This window comes from Pleurodeles waltl, chromosome 2_1, assembly GCF_031143425.1.
Source record: "Pleurodeles waltl isolate 20211129_DDA chromosome 2_1, aPleWal1.hap1.20221129, whole genome shotgun sequence".
Classification (NCBI taxonomy): Eukaryota; Metazoa; Chordata; class Amphibia; order Caudata; family Salamandridae; genus Pleurodeles; species Pleurodeles waltl.
This window is the reverse complement of record NC_090438.1, coordinates 84,139,107-84,150,131: the sequence shown is the minus strand read 5'-3', so window position 1 is coordinate 84,150,131 and position 11,025 is coordinate 84,139,107. Positions and strand designations below refer to the sequence as shown.

General features: G+C 45.0%; 1 protein-coding gene across 2 annotated transcripts in view; it reads right to left on the bottom strand.

The window, feature by feature from the left end:
- The window catches only part of LOC138261372 (heat shock factor protein 3-like), a 271,372-nt gene that overhangs the window by 78,778 nt on the left and 181,569 nt on the right, over positions 1–11,025 (bottom strand). For both annotated transcript variants that reach the window (XM_069210255.1, XM_069210265.1), the window contains exon 10: positions 2,191–2,296. In XM_069210255.1, coding sequence (XP_069066356.1) covers positions 2,191–2,296 — 106 coding nt within the window. The remainder of the gene's footprint in view (positions 1–2,190; positions 2,297–11,025) is intronic.

Genomic DNA, 11,025 nt, shown 5'->3' with positions numbered 1-11,025 from the left:
TACTAGGGACTTACGTTGGGGGGGGGGGGGGGGGTGGGTATGGGGGAACCAGTATGCCAACTGTGGGAAGAAAAAGGTACAATTTAGAAGAGAGAGGAAAACTACTGGGGTCTTGGTTAGCAGGAACCCAGTAGACACAGTCTAACATACTGACAGCAGGCAGAAAATGGGGGTTAACATGTCCTACACATGAAGAAGAGAACATTTGTCCTGGGAATGTATGTTGGCTGTAGCTCTTAATGCTTTGCAAGGTGCTACCATGTTAAGTTCCTCATAAAGTTTAATACTGGCAATTAGACCCCGGCATCCTTGGCGTAGTTTCTCCTGTATTTTTTGCCTCTGCTTGCTATACTCTTGACTGGGTGCTGATCTTCATTTTTGTTACTCTGGGCAATTTACCACTGCTGACCAGTGCTAAAGTAAATGTGCTCCCCGTGTAAATTGTGATAATGATTAGTCATCCCCGATTAGCATATCTGATTTACTAGTAAGTCCCTAGTAAAGTGCACTAGGGGTGCCCAGGGCCGGTAACCCAAATGCTACTAGTGGGCCTGCCGTGTGCCACCCACATGAGTAGCCCTGTAAACATGTCTCAGACCTGCCACTCCAGTGTCTGGGGTTTTGCACTGCCAATTTGACCTGGCAAATGTGCCCACTTGCTAGGCCCAAACCTTCCTTTACACTACATGCAAGTCACCCCTAAGGTGGGCCCTACGTAGTCCCATGAGTAAGGTGCAGTGTATTTAAAGGTTGGACATGTACTGGTGTGTTTCACATGTTCTGATAACGAAATACTGCGAATTTCGTATTTCACTTTTGCAAGGCCTATCTCTCCCATAGGTTAACATGGGGCCTGCCTTTAAATATTTTTTAAGTGTAGATTCCCATTGGGAGCAGATCCAGATGTGGAGTTTGGGGCCCTTGAACTCACAATTAAAAATACATCTTTTGGTAGAGTTGTTTTTTTAGATTGTCTGTTTGAAAACGCCACTTTTAGGAAGTGGGCATTTTCTTGCCATTCTGTGCCTCTGCCTGCCTGTGGAATCCACGTCTGGGTCGGACTGACAGTTGGGCTGTTTGGGAATTCCCTCTAGACAGTGACACAAAGGAAGCTGAGGTGTGTCCTGTATTTCCTGATGGGTCTTCCTGGGCTAGAGGGGGAGGGAGGAGGTGACACCTGCACCTGAAAGGGCTGTGACTGTCCTCACACAATGCAGTCTGCAGTCCCCTGGAGTGTGTCTGAAGCCAGGCCTGGGCAAGGCAGGATCTCTTGAATAGCAGAAACTTTCCTTTGAAGTTTGCCGACTTCAAAGGCAGAAAGGGAGTATAAGTAGTGGACCCAAAACCCCAGACTTTTAGAACACTTCTGGATCAAGAGGAACATCAGCCAAGGAGAAGAGCTGGAGGATGAGTACTGCCCCTTTGCTGTGTGTGATTTGCTGGGTTGGCCAAAGGTGCTGCTTTAGCCCCGAGGCGTGACCGCGACCATGAGAGGTCGCCCAACGCATCTTGACCCACCGGATTAATCGATTCCCCACACCGCAGATCAGCAGGAACTGATACCTCACACCTCCCCTGCTCTGCAGTCAGGAACAGACACCGCATCGGATCCATTGACGCCTCACCTCCCCGACTCCCTGCGCCGGCTTGTCTCCTCATTACCAAAGGCACAGTACCGCACGACTCCATGACCAGCGCCGCCCTCCTCACAAGTGGCATCGAATTGTTAGGAACGAGTCCGTCAACTACATCGTTATAGCCCACGTTGGAGCTATTGTGTTAAGAGCGATATTGAAGTTTAATCTTTGAAAATTCGTATCCTTGCTTGTGTATGTTACATTATTGTTGTTCTGGTCTTGCTTTACTCAGATAAATATTGGCTATTTTTCCAAACGGGTGCCGAGTGCTTTTGTGGTGTTTTCATTGTGTTTCTTGTGTGTGGGCACAAATACTTTACAAAATGCCTCTGAAGTAAGCCTGACTGCTTGTGCCAAGCTCCAAAGGGGTGAGCAGGGGTTATCCGGGCTGTGCATCTTCCTTACCCTAACTGGAGTGAGGGTCCCTGCTTAGCGAGAGTGCAAACTGACTGCCAACCAGAGACTACATTTCGAACACTGGCCATACTACAGCCTAGGGACAGTTATATTTAATGTTTTCTGAAAGATATTATGACATTCAAAAAAGACTTACATTGCCAATGAGTTCAGGATCAAGGCTGTACTTAGTCTTGGACAACAAAACCTGTAACTCCTCAAGGCTCACATCAATGCAGTCAAGAAAATCTTGCATTTCTTCCCTAATAGTTAAACAGAATTAATAAACAATTTAGACTCTCACAACAAAGTATTTATCAGCAAAGAATGCTGTAATAAAGACTCTATTGAATGGCACGTATACAATTTGCTTTTTACATGCATAAGATTATACTTCTAACTACTGTCACACCCCCACCCCAAAATTCTAATTTCAATTTGCCTTCTTCCTCTTGAAGATATTTTCAGAAACAAGAGTAAAGCATATTAAATTAGTTGAATAATGGAGACCTTTCTGCCACAGTCGCATTTGTACGTGTTTCAGATACAATCAATCAAATATGGCAAACATGTACCTTCATGTTAAGCAGGTTCACGGCCAATATTATGTGTTCATGTTTAATGAATCACCAGAGGCCTCACTGAATACTAAACACAATGGTGGGGAAAATGTTTTTTTCATCTATTTGAACATATCCCAGAAAGACTGACTTCATGACATTTTTATAACTTTGATACAAGAAAAACATACATACAATGAATTTCAGTGACACTTGTTTACATATTTCATGGTTTGAGGAAATCTTAGAAAACAGTTTGAATGAGTGTCAAACTTCTCTGATACAATACAACCAAGTGCACAAAATGGACAGGAGTGGGATAAGAGGTTACTTGAGACAGCCGAATAAACATCCCTCAGGTTAACCTTGCAATCTGTACTTCTACGTGAGTAAACATGGTACTGTTTTGTGATAACCAAATACCAGTACCCATATCTCGAGTGATGACCACTGTTTGGGTGTTGGTTCCCTCATAAGCCAGAATGGGAACAATGTCATTTCTGCCACCAAAATAAAAGTCAAGCAATCACTCTAGTACAGAACTGACATGATGATGGCAACCTCAGCAGAACTTAAGGTTATATTGGTAAATGTAGAGGAGGGGGTCACCAGTGACCACGCTGGTAGCGGTATTTTGTTACCATAAAGTAGTACCATCTGGACAGACATGAAGGTTGTGCAATATATACCGGCTGTCCTAAGGTGGTTTCCGGGAGGCTAAAGAACGTTCTCCTTGTGTGGTTGGTTTGATCCAAAACATTTACCATAGATGTGTACTCTTAAACTATGTTGGATGACCCAGACTAGTAACTATTTCTGAAGGAGTGAAGGTCCGTTGAAAAAAAAAAAAAAAAAACTAAATAGAAACTCAAAGAAATTTGTAAGTAATTCAAATTGATGGTTTTATACAGTTATTGAAGTGAAAGATAACATTTCAGTGGGAAAACATCAAAAAGAAAGGTCATGAGACTTCCATACATAGGCACTTTCACAAGTGACTAAAAAAAAAAAAAAAACATCATGGTAAAGTCACTTACTAGCAGTACCTATGCTCATGTCAACATATGGAAAATGTCACTTACCCAGTGTACATCTGTTCGTGGCATTAGTCGCTGCAGATTCCCATGCTGTGCATAGTCCGCCGTCTGGTGTTGGGTCGGAGTGTTACAAGTTGTTTTTCTTCGAAGAAGTCTTTTCGAGTCACGAGACCGAGGGACTCCTCCTACTTTGGTTCCATTGCGCATGGGCGTCGACTCCATGTTAGATTGTTTTCCCCGCAGAGGGTGAGGTAGGAGTTGTGTATGTTAGTAATAGTGCCCATGCAATGGAATGAATAAGTATGTACAAAATGAAGGTTAAAGTAATATATTTACAAATGTACAAATGTTGAAGATTACTTCCAAACGGCTACAGGCTCCCGGGGAGGCGGGTGGGCGCATGTGAATCTGCAGCGACTAATGCCACAAACAGATGTACACTGGGTAAGTGACATTTTCCGTTCGGTGGCATGTGTAGCTGCAGATACACATGCTGTGCATAGACTAGTAAGCAGTTATCTCCCCAAAAGCCGTGGTTCAGCCTGTAGGAGTGGAAGTAGTTTGAAATAAAGTTCTTAGTACAGCTTGACCTACTGTGGCTTGTTGTGCAGATAACACGTCTACACAGTAGTGCTTAGTAAATGTGTGAGGCGTAGACCATGTTGCTGCCTTACATATTTTGTTCATTGGAATATTTCCTAGAAAGGCCATGGTAGCACCTTTCTTTCTGGTTGAGTGTGCCTTTGGTGTAATAGGCAGCTGTCTCTTTGCTTTAAGATAGCAGGTTTGGATGCACCTAACTATCCATCTAGCTATACCTTGTTTTGATATTGGATTTCCTGTATGAGGTTTTTGAAATGCAATAAATAGTTGTTTTGTTTTCCTAATTAGTTTTGTTCTGTCAATGTAGTACATTAGTGCTCTTTTGATGTCTAATGTATGTAGTGCTCTTTCAGCTATTGAGTCTGGCTGTGGAAAGAACACTGGCAATTCAACTGTTTGATTCAAGTGGAACGGTGAGATGACCTTTGGTAAGAATTTTGGGTTGGTTCTTAGAACTACCTTATTTTTGTGTATTTGAATAAATGGTTCTTGTATAGTAAATGCCTGAATTTCACTTACTCTTCTTAGAGATGTAATGGCAATGAGAAATGCAACTTTCCACGTTAGATATTGCATTTCGCAAGAATGCATGGGTTCGAAAGGTGGACCCATGAGTCTTGTTAAGACAATATTGAGGTTCCATGAAGGAACAGGTGGTGTCCTTGGTGGTATAATTCTTTTTAGGCCTTCCATAAATGCTTTAATGACAGGTATTCTAAATAGGGAAGTTGAATGAGTAATTTGCAGGTATGCAGATATTGCTGCGAGATGTATCTTTATGGAAGAGAAAGCTAGATTTGACTTTTGCAAATGTAGTAAATACCCTACAACATCTTTTGGAGATGCATGCAATGGTTGAACTTGATTATTATGGCAGTAGCAAACAAATCTTTTCCATTTACTTGCATAGCAGTGTCTAGTGGATGGCCTTCTAGCTTGTCTTATGACCTCCATACATTCCTGTGTGAGGTTTAAGTGTCCAAATTCTAGGATTTCAGGAGCCAAATTGCTAGATTCAGCGATGCTGGGTTTGGATGCCTGATTTGTTGCTTGTGTTGTGTTAACAGATCTGGCCTGTTGGGTAGTTTGACATGAGGTACTACTGACAGGTCTAGTAGTGTTGTATACCAAGGTTGTCTTGCCCATGTTGGTGCTATTAGAATGAGTTTGAGTTTGTTTTGACTCAATCTGTTTACTAGATATGGAAGGAGAGGGAGAGGGGGAAAAGCGTATGCAAATATCCCTGACCAATTCATCCATAGAGCATTGCCTTGAGATTGCCGGTGTGGGTACCTGGATGCGAAGTTTTGGCATTTTGCGTTTTCTTTTGTTGCAAATAGATCTATTTGAGGTGTTCCCCAAATTTGGAAGTAAGTGTTCAGGATTTGGGTGTGAATCTCCCATTCGTGGACCTGTTGGTGATCCCGAAAGAGATTGTCTGCTAGCTGGTTCTGGATCCCTGGAATAAACTGTGCTATTAGGCGAATGTGGTTGTGAATTGCCCAATGCCATATTTTTTGTGTTAGGAGACACAACTGTGTTGGGTGTGTCCCCCCCCCTGTTTGTTTAACCCCTTCGCTGCCAGGCCTTTTCCCCCTCCTGTGCCGGGCCTTTTTTTGCCTATTTGGGGCAGTTCGCGCTTAGGCCCTCATAACTTTTTGTCCACATAAGCTAACCAAGCCAAATTTGCGTCCTTTTTTTCCAACATCCTAGGGATTCTAGAGGTACCCAGACTTTGTGGGTTCCCCTGAAGGAGGCCAAGAAATTGGCTAAAATACAGTGAAAATTTCGTTTTTTTCAAAAAAATTGGAAAAAGTGGCTGCAGAAGAAGGCTTGTGGTTTTTCCCCTGAAAATGGCATCAACAAAGGGTTTGCGGTGCTAAACTCAGCAGCTTCCCAGCTTTCAGGAACAGGCAGACTTGAATCAGAAAACCCAATTTTTCAACACAATTTTGGCATTTTACTGGGGCATACCCCATTTGTGCAATTTTTTGTGCTTTCAGGCTCCTTCCAGTCAGTGACCGGAATGGTCATGAAACCAATGCTGGATCCCAGAAACCTAAACATTTCTGAAAAGTAGACAAAATTCTGAATTCAGCAAGGGGTCATTTGTGTAGATCCTACAAGGGTTTCCTACAGAAAATAACAGCTGAAAAAGAAAAATATTGAAATTGAGGTGAAAAAAACATCAATTTTTCTCTACTTTTTACTCTGTAACTTTTCCCTGCAATGTCAGATTATCGAAAGCAATATACCGTTACGTCTGCTGGACTCCTCTGGTTGCGGGGATATATAGGGTTTGTAGGTTCATCAAGAACCCGAGGAACCCAGAGCCAATAAATGAGCTGCACCCTGCAGTGCGTTTTCATTCTATACCGGGTATACAGTAATTCATTTGCTGAAATATAAGGAGTAAAAAATAGCTATCAAGAAAACCTTTGCATTTCCAAAAAGGGCACAAGATAAGGTGTTGAGGAGCAGTGGTTATTTGCACATCTCTGAATTCCGGGGTGACCATAGTAGCATGTGAATTACATGGAATTTCTCAAATAGATGTCTTTTTTACACACACCCCTATATTTGGAAGGAATAAATGTAGAGAAAGACAAGGGGCAATAACACTTGTTTTGCTATTCTATGTTCCCCCAAGTCTCCCGATAAAAATGATACCTCACTTGTGTGGGTAGGCCTAGCGCCCGCGACAGGATATGCCCCAAAACACAACGTGGACATATCACAGAAAACAGAACTGTTTTTAGCAAAGTGACTACCTGTAGATTTTGGCCTCTAGCTCAGCCGCCACCTAGGGAAACCTACCAAACCTATGCATTTCTGAAAACTAGAGACCTAGGGGAATCCAAGGAGGGGTGACTTGTGTGGCTCGGACCAGGTTCTGTTACCCAGAATCCTTTGCAAACCTCAAAATTTGGCTAAAAAAACACATGTTCCTCACATTTCTGTGGCAGAAAGTTCTGGAATCTGAGAGGAGCCACAAATTTCCTTCCACCCAGCGTTCCCCCACGTCTCCCGATAAAAATGATACCTCACTTGTGTGGGTAGGCCTAGCGCCCGCGACAGGATATGCCCCAAAACACAACGTGGACATATCACAGAAAACAGAGCTGTTTTTAGCAAAGTGACTACCTGTAGATTTTGGCCTCTAGCTCAGCCGCCACCTAGGGAAACCTACCAAACCTATGCATTTCTGAAAACTAGAGACCTAGGGGAATCCAAGGAGGGGTGACTTGTGTGGCTCGGACCAGGTTCTGTTACCCAGAATCCTTTGCAAACCTCAAAATTTGGCTAAAAAAACACATGTTCCTCACATTTCTGTGGCAGAAAGTTCTGGAATCTGAGAGGAGCCACAAATTTCCTTCCACCCAGCGTTCCCCCACGTCTCCCGATAAAAATGATACCTCACTTGTGTGGGTAGGCCTAGCGCCCACGACAGGATATGCCCCAAAACACAACGTGGACATATCACAGAAAACAGAGCTGTTTTTAGCAAAGTGACTACCTGTAGATTTTGGCCTCTAGCTCAGCCGCCACCTAGGGAAACCTACCAAACCTATGCATTTCTGAAAACTAGAGACCTAGGGGAATCCAAGGAGGGGTGACTTGTGTGGCTCGGACTAGGTTCTGTTACCCAGAATCCTTTGCAAACCTCAAAATTTGGCTAAAAAAACACATGTTCCTCACATTTCTGTGGCAGAAAGTTCTGGAATCTGAGAGGAGCCACAAATTTCCTTCCACCCAGCGTTCCCCCACGTCTCCCGATAAAAATGATACCTCACTTGTGTGGGTAGGCCTAGCGCCCGCGACAGGATATGCCCCAAAACACAACGTGGACATATCACAGAAAACAGAGCTGTTTTTAGCAAAGTGACTACCTGTAGATTTTGGCCTCTAGCTCAGCCGCCACCTAGGGAAACCTACCAAACCTGTGCATTTCTGAAAACTAGAGACCTAGGGGGATCCAAGGAGGGGTGACTTGCGGGGCTCGGACCAGGTTCTGTTACCCAGAATCCTTTGCAAACCTCAAAATTTGGCTAAAAAAACACATGTTCCTCACATTTCTGTGGCAGAAAGTTCTGGAATCTGAGAGGAGCCACAAATTTCCTTCCACCCAGCGTTCCCCCACGTCTCCCGATAAAAATGATACCTCACTTGTGTGGGTAGGCCTAGCGCCCGCGACAGGATATGCCCCAAAACACAACGTGGACATATCACAGAAAACAGAGCTGTTTTTAGCAAAGTGACTACCTGTAGATTTTGGCCTCTAGCTCAGCCGCCACCTAGGGAAACCTACCAAACCTATGCATTTCTGAAAACTAGAGACCTAGGGGAATCCAAGGAGGGGTGACTTGCGGGGCTCGGACCAGGTTCTGTTACCCAGAATCCTTTGCAAACCTCAAAATTTGGCTAAAAAAACACATGTCCCTCACATTTCTGTGGCAGAAAGTTCTGGAATCTGAGAGGAGCTACAAATTTCCTTCCACCCAGCGTTCCCCCAAGTCTCCCGATAAAAATGATACCTCACTTGCGTGGGTAGGCCTAGCGCCGGCGACAGGAAACACCCCAAAGCGCAACGTGGACACATCCTAAATTTTCGAAAAAAACAGAGGTGTTTTTTGCGAAGTGCCTACCTGTAGATTTTGGCCTCTAGCTCAGCCGGCACCTAGGGAAACCTACCAAACCTGTGCATTTCTGAAAACTAGAGACCTAGGGGAATCCAAGGAGGGGTGACTTGCGGGGCTCGGACCAGGTTCTGTTACCCAGAATCCTTTGCAAACCTCAAAATTTGGCTAAAAAAACACATGTCCCTCACATTTCTGTGGCAGAAAGTTCTGGAATCTGAGAGGAGCTACAAATTTCCTTCCACCCAGCGTTCCCCCACATCTCCCGATAAAAATGATACCTCACTTGTGTGGGTAGGCCTAGCGCCCGTGACAGGATATGCCCCAAAACACAACGTGGACATATCACAGAAAAGAGAGCTGTTTTTAGCAAAGTGACTACCTGTAGATTTTGGCCTCTAGCTCAGCCGCCACCTAGGGAAACCTACCAAACCTATGCATTTCTGAAAACTAGAGACCTAGGGGAATCCAAGGAGGGGTGACTTGCGGGGCTCGGACCAGGTTCTGTTACCCAGAATCCTTTGCAAACCTCAAAATTTGGCTAAAAAAACACATGTCCCTCACATTTCTGTGGCAGAAAGTTCTGGAATCTGAGAGGAGCTACAAATTTCCTTCCACCCAGCGTTCCCCCAAGTCTCCCGATAAAAATGATACCTCACTTGCGTGGGTAGGCCTAGCGCCGGCGACAGGAAACACCCCAAAGCGCAACGTGGACACATCCTAAATTTTGGAAAAAAACAGAGGTGTTTTTTGCGAAGTGCCTACCTGTAGATTTTGGCCTCTAGCTCAGCCGGCACCTAGGGAAACCTACCAAACCTGTGCATTTCTGAAAACTAGAGACCTAGGGGAATCCAAGGAGGGATGACTTGTGTGGCTCGGACCAGGTTCTGTTACACAGAATCCTTTGCAAACCTCAAAATTTGGCTAAAAAAACACATGTTCCTCACATTTCTGTGGCAGAAAGTTCTGGAATCTGAGAGGAGCCACAAATTTCCTTCCACCCAGCGTTTCCCCACGTCTCCCGATAAAAATGATACCTCACTTGTGTGGGTAGGCCTAGCGCTCGCGACAGGAAACGGACCAAAACACAACGTGGACACATCAAATTTTTTCATGGAAAACAGTGCTTACCTGTGGATTTTGGCCTCTAGCTCAGCCGGCACCTGGAGAAACCTAGCAAACCAGCGCATTTTTGAAAACTAGAGACCTAGGGGAATCCAAGATGGGGTGATTTGCGGGGCTCTGACTAGGTTCTGTTACCCAGAATCCTTTGCAAACATCAAAATTTGGCCCAAAAACACTTTTTCCTCTCATTTCGGTGACAGAAAGTTCTGGAATCTGAGAGGAGCCACAAATTTCCTTCCACCCAGCGTTCCCTTAAGTCTCTCCATAAAAATGGTACCTCACTTGTGTGGGTAGGCCTAGCGCCCACAAAAGGAAATGGCCCAAAACACAACGTGGACACAACATATTTTTTCACAAAAAACAGAGGTGTTTTTTGCAAAGTGCCTACCTGTGGATTTTGACCTCTAGCTCAGCCGGCCCGGGGGGGGGGGGGAAATGCCCTAAAATAAATTTGACCCCCCCCCCCCTGCCCAGGAGCGACCCTTGCCTACGGGGTCGCTCCCCCTGCGTGACATTGGCGTCAAACAACAAATCCCCGGTGCCTAGTGGTTTCTGCCCCCTTGGGGGCAGATTGCCCTAAAATTGACCAATCTGCCCCCAAGGGGGGGAGAAATGGTCTAAACACACTTTGCCCTCCAGGGGAGCGACCCTTGTCTGATGGGTCGCTCCCCATCTCTAAAAAAACAAACAAACAAACAAAAAAACACAAAAAACAAATTTGTCCTGGCGCCTACAGGTTTCTGCCCCCCCTGGGGGCAGATCGGCCTAATAATAGGCCGATCTTCCCCCAGGGGGGTCAGAAATGGCCTAAAATAAATTTGCCCCCCGAACCTCCACCCCCCCCGGGAGCGACCCTTGCCTACGGGGTCGCTCCCCCTGCGTGACATTGGCGCCAAAAAACAAATCCCCGGTGCCTAGTGGTTTCTGCCCCCTTGGGGGCAGATTGACATAAAATCGAACAATCTGCCCCCAGGGGGGCAGAAATGCTCTAAATACAGTTTGCCCCCCAGGGGAGCAACCCTTGTCTGAT